General features: G+C 45.4%; 2 protein-coding genes across 2 annotated transcripts in view; one reads left to right on the top strand and one right to left on the bottom strand.

Annotated features, from left to right (window-relative positions):
- Nucleotides 1-9,979: 9,979 nt before the first annotated feature.
- Nucleotides 9,980-11,345, bottom strand: T265_12733 (hypothetical protein; the record flags this gene model as incomplete). Its single annotated transcript, XM_009165173.1, has 4 exons — nt 9,980-10,481; nt 10,562-10,888; nt 10,926-11,091; nt 11,185-11,345. Coding segments are annotated over 4 exons (855 nt in total), but the record flags the coding sequence as incomplete, so codon positions are not given.
- A 262-nt stretch (nt 11,346-11,607) lies between these two features.
- T265_01176 (hypothetical protein) overlaps nt 11,608-18,372 on the top strand; it is a gene marked incomplete at both ends in the record, with an annotated part of 49,435 nt that continues 42,670 nt past the window's right edge. The window contains 2 exons of the mRNA XM_009165137.1: nt 11,608-11,731; nt 11,778-11,938. Of these exons, the coding sequence (XP_009163401.1) occupies nt 11,608-11,731; nt 11,778-11,938 (285 nt within the window). The remainder of the gene's footprint in view (nt 11,732-11,777; nt 11,939-18,372) is intronic.

Here is an 18,372-nt window from a genome sequence, read left to right as displayed (position 1 = left end):
GTGAACTGCGCGTTCATTTTCGCCGTACCAAATACAGGATCACAAGACAAGTGAACAAATGAATCAAACGGGCATTCGTTACATAGAAGCTTAATTTCCACGATTGATCGATCTGTCCGTTGGCATACATGCAGTCATCAAAAGAGCCAGAGGTCACAACCGACGAGCCGCTTACATTTCACTTAGTTCCATCAGTCGCCAAGTAAAACGCACACATTTCTTATGAACTGGTGAAGCAGTGACGTTAAAAATATGGGTAAACAGTTACAAATCAAAGTCAGGTCCAAAGTAGACGCACACTGAGCATCAGAAAATTCTGTGCACATGATGTTGGCTCACTACGGCAAATGGGGAGCGCCACAATTGTACCTAGTTGTCGGGACAAGGCTTTAGACAAGATTTCACCCTGTAAGTGAAGTTGTCTACGCCAAAAGGTCAAGAGGCACTGAACAGTTGCTTCATCTCTGGTGGGAGTTACCGGCGGCACAAATCATATGAATTTCTAGAATGATATGCTGGCTAGCAGTTGCAAATTAATCCGTCTGGCAGTGGTTAACCACTACTTAGGTGGGATACAGCTTCATTCATCTTTCAACCACACGATTCATATCGGGGGAGTTTTGATGTCATCCAATAGGAATGCAACTCCCTAGAAAGGGAAAACAAAATATTGGTAAACAGTCCTCATTGTGGCATATTCAAGTTTTCTTATTAGATAGAGACAAGTTTAGCCCAAGCTTGATGAATGCCCCGTGTTTACATTTGACTCGAAAGCTAGGGCAAAGATGGATAAAAGGGCACGCAAAAACGAAAGCCAATGAACTGTGTACCTCAGAAATGAATATGTAATTAACCAAGCATTCAATAAACCTTGTATTGATTACTACATAATTAGTTTATTTGGTAACTTATTTGGTCCATCGCCTAAATATAAGAACAACTCTCATTCGTGATTGCTAGTCCCTTTATCTTTGCTACTGACTCGCTTTTACACATAGTGCGTATGTTTTATGTCTCGCGGTCGGAACAGAGTAAGGTAAATCTTCTACCCATTATAAAGCCATAAATAAACATGGCTTACTGTTTTCAGGTCTGGGTCAAAAACAAAATTGCAACAATAACTGTCGTCTAAACGTACAAGTGAAAATTCTGCACGTTTGTCCAGCACGTTGTTCCTACCGAGTTCACCAAATCTGAGTCAATTCCTCTTGAAAAATAACAATGAACTGGACCAAACGCAATTCGAATGAGGCAACTTCCAGCATCAGAATGACAGGCATGACCTAAAGTAATCTCATCGGATAGACTTCTTTCAATAAGAGGCCACTGCCCCAAAGAGTTGATACCAGCACTCCTTGTCAGTTACGATCCTGTTTGAAAGATCTCCTCAGAAGATGCCCCTTTTCCCCTGTGATGTAACTCCTGAAGTATTACTCTAGAATCGTTAGGTCGCATGAATTTTTGGCCGTTCAGCTGCAACATTTATCTCTGGTTTCTTGTGCAAGTATGCCGGAACTACTCTCTCAATCAGGAACAATCCGAATTCGTTCACTCTTGCCACAAAGTAGACTGTCACGAGACCCAAACCGAGCTCAAGGAATTCATGGATCGTGTACGGAAGCTCAAAGAGAGTCCAGTTTCCAAAACCTACCCGACATTGGCTATTCGTCTTCCATCCTGAGTCGATTAATCCCCGTCTAGAGATCGATGTTTCACTATGATGAATACTCTTCAGTCGAGCAAGTATTCCCCTATAGGCCGCATTGCTCAAGTTGAACTCTTCCTGCGGTCGATGTTAACATTTTTAGCGACGACAAGGGGAAAATGCTAGTTGTCGCTGTTCTTCGTTATGGAAGAAAACAAGAGATTTCGAAATGCGTTTTCCAGGCCCCTGAAGGTAGCCATACGCCATTCACCCAAGTCAGGTTTCAGGGTTTATCGCCATCTTTAGCTAGATGATGGAATTAGGATTATGGAAGCAGTGGCCAAAGTTAAGGTCGCCGGGAATACGAACAGGCTGATCTTCGTGCCGTTGATTCTCGAGTTGTGTTACCTCCGATTAGCGTGGAATTCGGCCACCTATAGGCCCATTGAGTCAAGTGACAGGACTAACGACGTTATTTCGCCAATCTGTTATACTGAAAAGGCAAATTGGACGAAATCGCAATAATCCTATGAGAAGTGACCTATGACATTCTGACATTCATTGGAACACTCTTGATCCGGGGATGGAAGCCCCTGGTTGTAGTTGGATATGAATGGACCTCCCTCCTATGAATTAAACTGGACGTAGAGGTCGTTGTCCTACTGGTGTCAGCAATTGAAAGTGACAGAGTCTTAACCGTTGTGGATGACGATGGGATGTGAGGATTTTTTTGCGATTGTCGGGTCCAAGTCTACAGCTTTCGGTGTTGCTTTCCGTGGTTCTGGCTTCGTGGCTGCTTCGTTCTTGAGCGGATTGCTCTGTCTGGACGCCGGAATGATTGTCTCATCCTTAAGAAGTTCATTGCCCATCCTACTCAGTCTAGTACCCTTCTCTTTTTGGCTCATTTTTCGAATAAATTTTGCAGAAAGGAGTCCTTAAGATTAACATGGTTCAAAACGTCACCAAAATTACGCGAGTCTATCCAAAGGATCCGGTGACTCTCTGGGCTCGTTACGTATTCCACGATCCACCGAAGTTGGCCACGTGAGTACATTCTATTTAATCGCGATGATTATCACTTGACTCTAGTTTACTGAAGGATTGGAGAGCGACAATCTATCTGTTTCTCGGGAGAAGATTAACTTTAAAGACCTTGGAGAAAGAGCTCAAGTAACGGACTGAACCATACCAATTCAAAGATATTCCTATGGATGATTTTTTTTCGGAACAAGCCTCCTGAGTTGTGTTACACGTCCATCCGTTCTTTCGCAGATGATTTTGCTGAAAAGACCTTAAACTTGTCATTTGTGAGACGTGAACATTGGTGAAACTCTTGATCGCTTCTGACGGTCCGCCTCTAGGCAGGACTATTCAAGTCTTCGAGTATGTTAAAAAGTTTGTACTGCGTATATGAGAGTACCCAAGCAACATGAATGTCTCATCCAAGCTGTCCCATAATCGTTTGGATGCTCACTTAAACCGTGAAAACAGTTTTGGCTTCAGCAACCCGTGACCTCTACAGAACTACTCTTGTGAACTTACAGAGGATAAATCATTCAAGACCATGGTATATACCTCACAGCTGTTCCAAGAAATAGATCATCACTACGGACCGATCTCTGAAGAGATAGCCTATCCAATTTTGAAAAAAACTTAAACCTCATTTGGAATACCTGTCTGAGAAACTATTCACTGCTCCGTGGACCAAGAGTGGTATCGCGAAGGGTGGGAGTTAGCTCCACACTTTGCGGAGTTTCCCATGTTGGCAACTGGAATTGAAATTCCATACTGGCAATGATAAAACGACGTTGATTGTCACCCATCGAGCTCAGCTGAAAGGGGTCTGGGGGTTATTGTGATGTCTAGTCTGAAATCACGTGCGGACACGCCCAGGGAAGTATCATCGGCTAAAAATCACCTCTAGGTGTTCGTCACTCTTTCTGTCACATCTCGGCAGACACCTCTCGTATTCACCTTTCTTACAGCATGCGACCAGTCCCATAGTAGGGTCATCGCGTTCCACACCCGTTTACCAGAGGGGGGACTGACAGTCTGGAGAAGGTTCAGTGGTGTAGAACTACGCGATTCACTGGATTTTGAGATATCCCAAATGAAGATCGTACGGGGACACTCAGACTTTTTCCGCTGAACTACCGACGTCGCGGGTGATACCTCAAGCACAATCTCCGAAAATTTAAACGAGAGGCCGGAGTAGAGCCCAAAAACTTCTTCACTGTCAAACGCAGTCTCCAGAAGATGACGTAATCTCAAACTTTACAAGCTAAGAGCCCTCTACGGTGAAATCAACACCTCCCCGGGTAACCTGTATGGTCGATGAGTGAAACAAGCTGCCAGGGGAGGTTTCTGATGGCAATTCACATGAATGTTTCAAACAAAAACTGGCTACTCATCTGCTGTGGAACAGAAGTAGACTGGTTGTAATCAACCAAAATCATCGTCACAAAATTCCAGTCTTATTGCTTCTGCTTTGGGAAGCCATGGGGCGGACATGGGACTGAATAAACCGTTGCCATGGTTCCGATTAAAAATGAACCCCATTCACAATGTCCTGCGTTGCGATATTTCGATTATAGCTCGACCATTGCTGTCGTATTGGTTCATACCTTTTATCAGAAACGGCATGTTCGCGAAAGTTCAAAAGGTCATGTCATGTGTATGAGATAGCTTGAAAACGTAGAGCTGTCATTGTCTCAGGTGAGGTCACGTGATATAGTGCTAGTTGAAAACGTCTTAGTGTGGAATGGATAACAGTGAGGTGTAACGAAGATGAAAAATGAATATATATGAAGCTGGACATAATATGGAATGGGATGGGAAAAACAAAATGTAAATTATTTGGTTATTTGGTGGTAAAAAGGAAGAATGGAGGTTAAATAAGCTCGGGCAACGAAATGAGGTTGTGTAACATGGCAAATTGGCTAATTTTGCCTCGCAAAGGTGGGTGTAAGTAGTGGTTAGCGATATCCCCATCACTTTTTAGGGTATCACCGTACTTGGATGTAGGAAATAACTTCAGAATGGTAGTAGTGTAAGGATATTTGGTAATGTACGAATGAGATTTTGTACTGTCTATGCTTAAAGGCTGGGAACGACTGAAGAGCTGTTTCATCCTTATTGGGAACCATCAGCGGTGCGCATGCCGCGAGACTCCGAGTTTCGAACCCGCGACCTTCCAGCCAGTCGTTCGGCCACGAGCAGTTGAACAGCAGTACGATGCATTATCTAATACCATCATGATTCTATTATTGTCTCAGAAGAAGATCAATTTCACAGGATGAGTGAAGCTTCCATCTAAGAAGTTGTCATTCGAGGAGCCAGTAAATAAGTCACCATATGCTGTGATTTCTTTGATGACAATTTTCCATCAGGCGCTGTCTTATTGCACTCCTGTGGATACCAGTTCCACCAGTACTGACTTCTGGTTGGCTCTGGTGAGACAGGATGTTTCAAGACCAATTTCCCTACGCTGGTTGCCTCCGGTGTGCTTTGCTGATGCTTCCCAATGAGATCAGCAAAGAAAAATGTCGGTTCCTATCTCGCGGAATTATGAGATGTATCGAGGAGTCTGAGCCCAAATGTAGCTGGTTTGGCTTCTCTAGTCGAGGTCACGAATACTCAAAGAACCACGTCGCTTCGTTTTAAGGTTGTTCGTCCAGCTGAATAGTCCACGTACTTGGACAATCACATTACGAGGGACAAGATGTTCCTGTTCCTCAAGGGCCAAAAGGAACTCCTCAAGTTCGTCTGAAACACGTCATTGGACAATGTTCAACTAACGTGCTGCGGTTAATGACCAACAATTTGAAAAGGTCACAGTACCGTGAAAAAAAATGCATTGAAATCGCCGGAATCCTCACAGTCAATTTTTTGATGGTTTTATATGTCGTCTCGCTTGGCATACTACTGAAAGTATGCCTGAGTAAAAGCAGAATAGACTATTCAATTCTTTAGCCTTCGTTCACTCCTCCCACAGTATGTCTTGTGAAATTCTAGTACAAGCAACTTTCATGATCCGGTCCAAACTAACAGCTGACTAATAACTCTTGTTAAATGTGTTTGTCCTCTACGGTGAATACTCTCAGATAATCCTGACAATCGAAGCGTTAACGCACCCGAATACCGACGATTCAGGATAGTTGCGTCTGGTATGGGATCCCCGGTGTACAGGTCTGAGATCCTTTCACTGCTGGGTCACGTTCGAATTTAGGAGATATGATATGGGACCGAATGGCTAATAGAGGTCACATTATCACACTGCTCTGAATGTGATGATACATCTGAGAACGACCACTCGGAAAATCGGGCAGTGGGTGAGGCACGTTTAAGACTATGGAATAGTTGTCTAATATCTGATTCAAGTAGTCAGACTCTGCAAAAATGCTCCTTCAGTACCCTATCGTGCTTGGTGCCCGTTATGCCAGGCTTATATTTTAAGCGCAGGATAATGTAAGATACAAGAAGACAGCGCGTTTCTTGTGAACCTAATTATCTGAATTTAGAGGCATTCTTCTGTTACATAAATGTCTGACCTCCGAATAGGCACCTACTCCTCCCAAGAAGAATACATCCTGACGAGACGCATGGGTTGGCCTTCCTGGGCGCGGATGGCCAGTGTATCCCTAAACTCGTTGCATGTATCCACACAACATTTCACGACTTTGTTCTCTGAGTGTTTTGCTACTAATGACAGAGTAAAAAAAGCGTGCACTTCACAGCTAAATTTTCGTATTAGTTCGCGAATTATAGTCTTGTAGGATCAACCACGATCAAACTTAACCTCAGATCTTTCAGTTAGCACCGTCCATATGAGTGTGAGGAGCAGTTTCATGGCTTACCTAAGGATTTTTCCGTATCGCCTACGGCGATGATTCAAACGGACCATGCTACAACTTCTCTTGAGTTGCAAGGCCATCTTCAAAAACCCCAGGTCTAATAAGCATCATGCCGGTCATGTCTTAGTTGACGCACCGAACGTTTAAAGCTTCAAGAGGTTGCGTGACGATGCGCAATACGCCTGCGAACTAAAATATCGATCGGCGACGGGACACCCTCTATCGGACACTGGATAAATCATTAGCAATTGGATGGCCACTGGAGCTATGAGTCTGCATTAGACATAGTTGATATTGTTCACCGTCATACTGCACCCTCTTCCGGTGAGATTGTTCTGGGCCTGTACAAATCCAGCTTGCATTGGACTGAGAAGATAAAATAGCTGAATGTGCGCCACGAAGAGAAGACAGACAGTGCAGATGGGTCATCTTACAGCGTACGTCCCAACTGTAAATTATAAGCCTCCGGTAAGCCAGATTCTGTTATTGGTCATGGAGCTGTCGGAAAAATTGCCAACTGCGGCAGAGATTTTGTTGACATGCGCGCCTAGAAAGCGGTCGACTTTCTGGAATGGCACCGTATTGAATATCTCTAGGTGGTTTGTAAGGAGGCTTCGAGGATTACTTTTAATCTCAGGCAGGTAGTTCCGATTATCCTAATGGTACGGAAGTACGGTTCAGGTTTAATCATCACTGTAGCAGCTTCTTCGACCCTAGGGGCTTGTTGCGGACAAATGGATTTTCATCATAAATCCGCTGATAGCTAAAACACCGTGAAATCCATTTTTCGGGTAGTGTACGTCCGAAATACAGACAGTGGTTTGGCAACTTTATCGTCTTTCCGTTGGCTGGATCATGCTTAACCTAATCCACCATGGATTCTTGGGAATGCATGCGTTGTCTGCCAATCAAAGCAGCCTAAAGCGGAGGCTTAAAGTGACACATGAAGCAAACTTTCTAAAGTTTGGGCCGTAGGCTACCTACAACGAACTTTTTTTGTGTAGATGTTAATACACATCATGGTTTAGCTCACTTTTCCGAAGCGAAGTCGGTAGTCTATTACTAAAAAGAAACTAAAGAACGAAAAATCGATAAAAAGAAACACTCTTTTCTTGTCTTTCACGATAGGAAAATTCCTGAACAAGACAATACCTGTTTGCAGTAAGAAAAAGCAGTCCTCCCGACAAGAAGACTCGTCCGGAGAGACAGCTCTGAGTGATGATATCAGAAGAAAGTGTTTTTGTGTGTAGGGTGGTTGCTAGATGTAGAAGTGAGAAATCAAAGTGTATTCATAGCATGAATAAAAAAACAGACGTGTCTATATCTTGGGCCTACAAGTAAGCCGATTTTTCATCTTAATATCAGAAGAAGGGGAGTTTTGGTACCAATCCAGTCGACAAATGTGTGACATGTGGAGTACAGATGTGTTTGTTAGTCCACTCCTCACACAAAGGTTTGTCACATAGCCAGCCTTCAGCTAGCCGCAGTGAAGATGAGACTTACAGGGCCAGTGCAAGCAACCGTGTCGTTAGCCTACTGATATGTTGAATGCAACATGCCTTGAAGTCCTCCACATGTATAATCATTGTGCGAGCAAATCCACAGCTAATATACAGTCGAATTCAGTCAATTAAACAAACTAGCTTATTGTCTGACAGCTTTTCAGAAACGACTATACCGTTTACACAACACCAGCTTATTCACTAGCAATTGAGTGAAGCTCGATTCTTTCGTAGACGAATCAAGAGATCAGTGGTAGTTCAGTGTTCGCCCCACTGGTACCTATTATGGAATGTTGCTGGCACCATGGGATGTGGAATAATGCTATCACATCAAGAGCGGGTAAAATAAATCTCGGTCTGTCTGCGCCTAGGAGTTTCACCATAGGATAGATGGAAGATTAAATTATGGGTGACGGGATGAGGAAAAAATTAGGAAAAGTGATACCAGTGGTTACGCCATAACGCAGACCAGACACTCCGGTTAGGTTCGACCGTAAATATCGACACAGCATTTCAATCGATTATTTGAGTGGATTGCGTCATCTAGCGATTTCCATGTGGTTTATGATATCCTGAGAACAGTGCTTTGGTTGATAAGTCCCTTGTGTGATTGCTTTTTTCAAATACACAAGATCTATCTAAGCAAATATTTGTCTATTGGTTGTTGGCTTGCTCAGCGCACTCCCGGCGAATTTGCTGCAAAAGAAATGTTGAACCTTGAAATGCTGCTCTATTTGATATAAGTAGTCAGGAAACAGGATTAAAAAGCAAAACACCCTTCTATGAACAATCCCTTCAGAATGGGATAATCTGGCACTACGAATAAGCGTCACAACGACTAGTCATTAATCGTGGAGCCGAACGACATGTGACGTGGCGAAAAGGTTACTACCTGTCTAAGTACAAGTAAGGAGCACTGCCATTTAGCCACCGGTGACTGAACTGTGTGGAGCTGAGCAGCTAATAGGAACCAGTGGGTTCGAATCGCTGCAGAGGTTAATGGGACACGCACCAGCAAAGGGTCCCAACAAGACTGAAACAGATGCACAGTGATCTACAGACCTCAGTGTAGGGTGACTGCAATTACAGGATGAAACATTGATCAAAAAGTGCCAAAACCCCGAATTACATAAACTATCTTGTGCCATCCAGGGAGTGAGGAGAATGACTGTACATGCCACCTCTGTTTCTTAGTAGGTGCATACGCAGAGGATTTGCACATTAATTCTTAAACTCAGATTGTTTTTCAGCGCGTTTTTCTTCAAAGGCATGGTAAGTGCAATATTGACAATCTACTGGTACGATGTCTGTGAACTGACGTGCTTTTAATGGACAGCTGAAACAAAAGCTAGCCAGTAGTTTGCAACAGCACAGCCGTACAGGAGTGAGCGAAGCTTATTTCTGTGTGAAGTCATCCTAAACTACCCGCGATATATCACGACAGAATATTCGTCCACTCCTTGAGGCGTACAATGTTCTGGAGAAAACGCACATCTATTCCAGTGCTCACACGTAGGTCGGCTTTGTTTTAGTTGTAGCTATCGATTGCCGAGCTAATCACAAACGAAGGAACGTGTTTAGATGGTAGTTGAACGGACAGCTTTCACAGCTCTACACCGGTGGAACTGCGCCTGTTTTGTAATCAGATGTCTTTGGAGGAGATTCCCTGTTACCGTTTGTCAGGAATAAACATAATCAACGAAACTACATCCTCGAAATGTACAATAAGAGGTCCTCTTAGGTGTCTAGACCAACCTTACGACAACTCGTGACGCCAGAACGACCCATGCTTCGCCCAACCACGTGACCGTCGGATATCAACTGCCCAATCAATTAGGGCACAGCGCTGAATATCACCTTTCGATCGACGGATGTATTACAAAATGAGATGGGAAGTTTCGTGGAATTCGCGACCTAAATTTCCAGACGTATCTGCCCTTCTGCACCCTCAGCTGCACGAACAAAACGAACCCAGTTGAACGACATCTTGTATTTCCACTCCGAACGAAACATGTACTTTAGGGAACGGGGGCGCGTTCGATAAATCCAATGATAGTATAAAGTTATTTGACAGAGGACAAAATCAAAATCTCATGCCGCGAGCGAGGCATCGAGTCAGTCGGATAAAACATTTGTACGCAAACAAAACGTGCTAAAACGATACAAAAATAACAATAGATGAACGTACACAGAACCGCCAATGGGGTCGGTAATTAAATGCAAAGAACCTGTACAAATGATAGTTGGATGATGCAATATGGAGGGAGCATCACGAGAGATCTACTCATCCTCCACTTCATCAGGCTCACCATCATCTTCATCCTCAAGTTCCGCGCCGTTTTCATCTCCTCCTGTGCCGGGAGTTGGATTACAGTCTGAACCCGGGTTTTCAGTTAGATCCAAGGTGGTCGGATTGGGTGTCGCTCCAGCAGGTTTCTTTTGTACGGGAACGTAAACACCAGCCCGATATTTCACCATATCCTAAAAGAGACCACGTAATAAAATGAATAGGTTCATAAACACAAAGATGTATTGTGAAGAGCAATATAGTAAGAACTCACTTCTTCATAACGTTGTTTATCTTGCTGAGCTAACAGCTCGTACTTGGCTTTGTCCTGACATGCCTCCCACTGGCGTCCAAGCTCCTTTGCAACATCTGCAACCTTGAATTCAGGGTTATTTTCCTTCACTTTGCCACGGTGTTCATCGCAGAAGAAAAAGAAAGCTGACCAAGCGCGTCTGGGAAGACCAGGATCTCTGGGCACTTTTCGCTTTTTCCCTTTTTTCATTCCTTCTGGTGGCACATAGTCGCTCATTTCTCGGTTGAAACGCTCCTTGTCAAGGGCGGCCAAGTCCTCAAAGCGTTTTTTCTCCTTGGGAGTCATCAACTATGGAGAAAATCGGTAATGCGAAAGTGGAACTTACCTTCCACCGTTCAGCACATTTTTTGGAGAAGTCACTGAACACAATTTGTTCCCCGGGGTGTTTTTTCTTGTGTTCTTCGCGAATAACCTGCACGAAGCAGGCGTAAGCCGACATAGCTCCTTTAGGACGGTTCTTGTCTTTCATTCGGTTCATGTTGTCGAGATCTCTAAAGGAACACGGAAAATAAGAAGCCAGCGTGAACGATTGCGAAGTGATCCCATTGAAATGGAAGAAAATTGCGCTAAAACTGCTCGCTTACCTTAGTCCAACGAATAGGCCTGAGCAAGCCAAACCAGCAACAGTAAGCTGCTTGGCTGCGTATGGTGAAGGCGTGGGGACGGCCGGACGTGCGGTGTACAGAGCGCTTAGGTCTAAGCCAGCGACAGCGATCAATCCACGCGAGGGGGCAGGCAGCAAGAACTTGGACCATAGTGACCAATGGACACACAATTATTTCTCATGTAAGTACCTTCACGTTGGGGCAGAATTAGATCTAAAAAAATGAAACAATTCGAAATCATATCCACTTATTGGTATTTATTATTTTGTTAACGAAATAAACGAGCGAGAAATAACGAGCTTGTTTTAACGCACTGGCTCTGAACGCAGAATTACAAATCTTGCCGCTTTTGCGTCCTGCGTTCTTTTTGTGGATTGTTCCGTGTCGGTGTACGCTAACAACATGGCAGATATTCGGAAAGATGTACAGAAGCATTTCTACCCGATGAGTGAGCGCGTGGGCGCCTGCATGGAGGTGCTTTCTAATGTACACAAGAAGGGAAAGATCAGGTGCCTAGTGTTGACAGGTTTGCAAGGCCTTTTTTTAAAACAAATATTCCTGATTAGTTTCAGTGAATAAGCCACATACCATCCAGCTTTATGTCGTGAAAGTCCAGGATGGCGGCGATATCTCAAATATCCCCATTTGTAGTACGAAGAACCTGAAGAAGCTGGATTGCCGAGATTCAAAAATGCAACCAACGTACGAGATGCAACTGACCACTGACCATAAAGTATGTTTTACGAATCCCTGGTTGCCTTGGAACCTAACCGATACCAAAGTATTTAGGATCCAGCGGTTTATGTTTCCTCCTAGTCTTTTTTGTGGATTCTCGGATTCAGATTGATGAGGCAATCAGATAGTAGTGTCACCAGTGAACGAAGGCACAACAAATTTTCGCACAGTTTTAGCTAAGGTGGATAATGGTAATAATGGTGAGTCTTAGCCGGGAGAGTGTTTCCTATTTTTGCCAAGTCAAGCGGATTATAATCCGCTGTACTTACACTAGGGTAACTGTCGAAGAAACACGAGGGCTGGGATACTTCGAAGTTGCCCAAGCCTAGACAGGGGAAGTTGAGAGGCAGAGGTCGGGTTCGATCCACCCTCCCGGTCAGTAAATCTGCGCTCGAACCACTGAGCCATCTCGAAGTAGTATTTTGTTTTGTGTTGGCGGGAGCGGGTTTGATATCACAAACCAGTCAGGCAGCTAGCAATCAAACCTCCAACCGACCTTTGCCTGTAAGGTTGTAAACATGACTTTCTTGTCTTTCCTGTCACTCTTTAGATGAGAAACCATTCCTTCCTAGGACCCTTCCCTATCAACTGGAGATGCATACCAGACATCTGAGAGTAGTGTTATTTGCAAGTTCTGAGACGTCAGACGTGGAGGCCGTAGGATTTTCAAAATTTGTCTTACTTAGAAACGCAGTCTTTTCTGATGAGCCTGCTGCAGAGTCACGTCTTCCGGCATTTGTACCGAAGAATACTCCAGTTTTTCTTGGACTGGCAGTGTAATGGTTTATCTACTATCCTCGAGGCAATCCCCTTCAGGAGAATTACGCACTTTATATACATGGCCTCCAGGACTTCTAATCTGCAATAACTTTTTCGATCGTTCGCTAGTTCTTAGCTGTCTGTGCGTTTGACAACTGGCTCAGGAAAGGGACTTTGGCATCCTAACATGAACCCAGAATACCGTATTGCCATCAGTTGTGGAGAGCGTGGATTGCTGCCTGCCGCTCTTTCGGAAATTCCTTCGTAGACTCTGACCATTCAACTGCCCACCGGTGCTTTTCATTGCGCTTTTGAAGCCTACGCCATCAAGAAACTCATGGACCCGGAGATCAAACAAAACTAGCTCCTGGAATGCGTGGTAGATGGTTCGCTGTTTGCTATTAATGGTCACTGGAGACATATTCAAAGACCTGCTCCCTGCCCTAGCTTCTATCTGCGGTGCAACCCAAACAGGCTCATCCAGCCTTAAAGGACCGTGGCTTTGCTAGTGGCCGGGCGAAAGATTGCTCCTGGCCGCAGCCACAACCCAACCCGATGTATAATCCAATGCCAAGTTAAAATGATTGTCCATGCACAAGGGGAATCTTGATTAACCCGAAGGGCCGAAGAAATAAAAAATACGAAGAACGGTGGAAACGTCTGCAGTCTGTTTCTGTCAACTGGTCCCCAAAAACCTCTTGTCAGCAAAACTAACATGGACTGGAATGACTTTGATATCCAGCAAAGGGCAAATTTTGGACCGTTGTACACAATACTTCGAACCTTTCGGTTGGCCACCTACTACCCCTAATTCACGTCACCGGCTTTCAACAATATGGAGTCACCTTCAGTCTCAGGAGTGTCCGAGTGTATATCTATAATCAAGCATCATCCTACTCCTAGTCCCGACAACCCCGCGTTCCGTTCAAGGACGGTGGTGAATTCTTCAGCAAGTGCCTGTCGAGCCTATTTATGTCTATCTAGAAGAAACAGACCTCCACACAACTGGAGCTGAGTTGGTGGTATTGCACATCCTCGAAAAGGGTGCTCGAAGTGAATGTAGTAGCCAAAGGGATTTCAGTTGGGTTTTGGTGTAACAGGGGTCCCCGATTTTTCGTCATCCTACGGCGGCACGTAAAACCTTGACTCGTGAACATCAAGATTTTGATCGGCTAGGCGCTGCGTCGAACATATCTTCACATTCCATCAGGTCTTAGAGCAATGCCATATGTGCAGACGACCCCACAAACATGGTGTTCCTTCACTTTAAGGATGCGTTCGATTTAGTCAATCTTTTGGTGCTCTTAACCGCACTTGCTCAACAGGGATGCCCCATAAGGTTTTGAACATAATCCGGTTCCCATGTTCACATACTTCGGTAATTCTGAGCGTGTGTGGTGAGCCCTCCAAACGCTTCCCTACGAGAATGTCCACTTTCTCCATTCTTGTCCAACTTCGTCACTGATGAAATGTTGAGGTAAACACAAAAGTCTTCAGAACCACGGTGTTCATGTTTGTTGGCGAGAAACTTGCCGATCTGAGGTACGCGGACGAGGTCGTCCTCAACTTTGATAACGAAGGATCTGTTGTAAAACTTGACCACCATCTTCCAGAGTACATCGTGGACCCTCAAAGTGCGATGTAATGCTTCTGAATGGGCAGTCTCTGAGCAGGCCCCTTGCAATTCAAGTAGAAGCACTGGATCTTGTGGAGAAGTTTTCATGCCTCTGTAGTTGTAGTGGCTCTGACGTAAACTTATCTGGTGAAGTCAGTGCATGAATCTCAAAAACCCAAATCACGTATGTTAATTTACGCCACTTTTGGCGTCAAAGAGGTATAATTGGGTCTCACAGGTTGTGTACCAGGCCATATTGTGCGGTTGTGTGATCTGGCCTCTGCGAACAGATGATTTGGGGGTATTTTCAGTTTTCTGACCACCGTTCCCTCAGAAGCGTTGCTGGTGTCAGATGGTGTCAACCAGTCGGTGACAAGATAATTGTGCAGCAGGTACCTCATTTTTGGAAAACCTCCAGACCCATCAGCTGCGCTGGCTCAGTCATGTGCTACGCGTACCGAACCACCATCTACCAAGACTGTTGTCTTCTGTGCCTCCTTTGTACTCATCGTCGTCATCAGCTGTGAGAACCACGTACTTGCCGCACAATGGTTCTAGCTGCCACAGTTTCGTCCACCGATGGTTTGGGTAGATGAGGTAGATAGCTGCGCATTGGAGGCGGTAGCTGATATAATTTATGTGTGAGTACAGGGTTGTTAATGGACTTTTAATCGGGAGAATCAGAGAGGAGCTATGCATTGAAGGCAATAGCTTAAATTCATGAGCGCCGTTGAGGGCGCGACTGGGCCATATCTGACAATGTCTCCAATCATTGATGTGTCCCGTCTCGGGGCCTCTCTTCAGAGAGACGGCAATGACCGGCGCAACTGAGTTCGTTGGTAATGTTTTGCATACTTCGCCGCTAAGTCATTTTTTGACCTGGATAGTTTCCACCCTTCGCGTGGTTGTGCGCAAAGTGCCCTCACATGAAGTCGGTACAAATTGCGAGGTGGACAACATATGGCCTGGCAGAATGGTGTGGAAGAGATTACCAAGAGTTTGGACGTTGGTGCAATATGCTTTTCAGGGTGTGGTCCTTGTGACCCCTCTTGTAACTGTTTGGGTGCACTGCAATAAATGGTGGCTGATAGATGTCAATGGCGTTCTTGCTGTCAGTTGCTTTCAGGGTTGTCTGATTGGGCTCCTGGAGGTGTAGGCACATAAGAATGCATGCGATATGCGAATGCCAAGTTCGTCCCTCCGCAACTTTTCTCTTTTCGTTTCAAGGCCATGAGTATGGACTTTGTGGTTGCACGGTGGTGAAGCATCAGTTTTGCTGTCTCTTGTGCTGCTGCTGCGGATGGTCAACTTTTAGGAAGGGATGGAAGCAACCGCCTTTTAAATTTTCTGAAGCCTGGGGCTGTCTGGACATTTTACCAAGCTCTGAGTGCTTCCACCGTCACATTCTCATTGAAGCCAGGAAACCACGCCAGGCAAATCCCCCAAGCACCGAATAGGTAACAGCCTAAGGATTGACGGAGATCGCTGGTGGTAAAGGCCTGTGAGGACTAGGATGCTTTCGTAACAGGACAAGCCCCCACCCTATTTCAGTTAATTCGATCATCTGGTCCGTGGATACTTGTGTGAGTGTAACGACATCCTCGTTTCATTCACACAAACCTGAATAAGCGATTCGACAAAAAGTTTGACTGGCAGCGAGATGGCCGAAGTGGTTAGAGCGCGAATTTATTGACCGGAAGGTCCGTGGTTCGAATCCGACCTCCGCCACTCGACTTCCCCTGTCTAGGCTTGGGCAACCTGGCAGTATCCCAGCCCTCGTGCTTCCTTCGGGTAGCATGGCAGCTAGGCACCGGAAGGGTGCTACAGCTGGACGCTTTTGAGGGCGAGATGGTCCAAGTGGTTAGAGCGCGAATTTACTGATCGAAAGGTTCGTGGTTCGAACCCGACCTCTGCCTCTCGACTTCCCCTGCCTAGGCTTGGGCAACCTGGCAGTATCCTAACCCTCGTGCTTCCTTCGGGTGGCATGGCAGCTAGGCACCGAAAGGGCACTACAGCTGTACGAGTTTCTTCAGGTTGCACTGGCCAAGCCATGTAGTCCGCATCCCGAAGAACCGATTCCCTCGCACGACCATCTTCACCCACCGCTAAGTCAGGTGGAGGCGATCAAGGGGCGCCAGCTGATGACGTGTTAATGAATCTTTCTAGTTGGCTTGTTCGGACTAGTGGCTTATGTCTTGCCGGATGGGGGCCTCGAGATGAGACAAAAAATGAATAACGACCCTAACATATAAGGCCCTATCTCATAACCAATGATGTTCCTGTGTGCAAACGATTGCCTCAGTGTGTATCTCACTCTGCCTTCAAATCAGTCTAATTCAATAAACTTGCCAGATTACCGCCTCCAACTCATAGATGTCATTACCGTGCTCTACCTACCATCCGTGAACAAAATTCTAGCAGCTGATACTGCTTTGCCGTGGATCACAGCTCATAGATATGAACGGGGTGGGTTGGAATTCTGGTGAACGTGGATTGATATGTTGTTCAGAATCGCTTTTGCTCGCATCCAATGAGCTGAGTTGCTGAAGTGTTCGAGTGTTTGATTTCCTTGTCTGGGGCTTCATGAACAAGGGGGGTGCACCAGTTTTCTCTTGTGTTGTCTATCTATCCGGCGTCCGAGGTGAAGAGTGAAAACGAGCCAGTGGAAGTCAAACAAGTATAAAAGCCATAACTGGCTAACTCAGCTGCGCTGGTCACTGCCGTCTTCCTGGATAGGGACTCCGAGACGAACCACAACAATTGTTAGAGGCATTGTCAGACATGGTCCTGTCGCGCCCTCAATAGCGTTTGTGCATCCGAGCTATTACCTTCAGTGCATAGCCCCCCTTACAATACCCCACTTAGCAGTCCACTGACATTCCTGTATTTATACACCAATTTATCAGCTCCCACCTCCAATACACAGCCATTTACGCCACCTCAAATCATCGGTGAGCGAAGCTGTAACAGCTACAACCACTGTACGACAAGTGCGTGGTCCTGACAGCTGATAATAATGATAATGCGGCGTCCGCGGTGCATTTCAGGTCACATGTCCCGCCTTGAACAAGCCGAATCCGGCTTAACGTGTCAACACAGTATAATTCATAGGTCATCCAAGGACAATTTGAATTCACGATTAACCGATCCTCTGACGGTTTGTCAGCCCAGTCGTACTGCCCTGCATCTGATTCCGCCCACTATCTTAGTGGAAATAACACCATTGCGAGAAGGTCATGTATAGGACATCCTGTGCAAAAGCCACGAGGAGCAGATAACTTGAAATCATGTGAAACACCCACTGTCAAGCATACCGGGACATTACTGTGCGGTCCGAGCTGGCTATCCGGCACTGATGTGAAACCATTCAGCCGCCTGGTTCTCAACAGCTTCCCGGTTGCACCTCACGTATATCAGTACTTTAGGGGTCGCCAGGCATGAAGAAGAGACATGGAACAGGCGGCAAGCTTATAACCGTAGCCTCAGACTGAATGGTGGAAGTAGTTCCTGGGTCAGGGTTTATTTGTAGTCAGAGCATCACGTCACTACCTAAACAACGATATATGGTGCGTTGGGCCATAAACTAGTTGTATACCCATAGTATCGACGCCTTTGATTTTGTCAGTCGCTGTTTTGTTTTCATCGCCGTAGCGAGCATGCTAACCGAGGCACGAGAGAGTGTACATGTCTTGTTCTCATAACTTCATGGCCCTGTTCGAACTGCTGTAGTCCATGTCGTTTCAGTGGTCGACGGTGGGTTCAAAATCTTCAGCTTGATGCATTTAACAATCCGTACACACAGCGGTGTCCGTCAGACTTCATGGCTTCGAACTGCTGTAGTCCATGTCGTTTCAGTGGTCGACGGTGGGTTCAAAATCTTCAGCTTGATGCATTTAACAATCCGTCCGTACAGCGGTGTCCGTCAGGGATACCCACTCTCTCCATTCCTTTTTAACTTTGTGATCGATGAAATAATGAGACGAACGCTGGATGGTCTTCAAAACCCTGGTGTTCAAATAGCCTGTGAAGAAAACCTTGTCCATCTGGAATATGCAGAC

The sequence above is a fragment of the Opisthorchis viverrini genome (assembly GCF_000715545.1).
Source record: "Opisthorchis viverrini unplaced genomic scaffold opera_v5_12, whole genome shotgun sequence".
NCBI classification, from domain to species: Eukaryota; Metazoa; Platyhelminthes; class Trematoda; order Opisthorchiida; family Opisthorchiidae; genus Opisthorchis; species Opisthorchis viverrini.
Note: the sequence above shows the minus strand (reverse complement) of the source record. Positions and strands in the feature narration are given on the sequence as shown.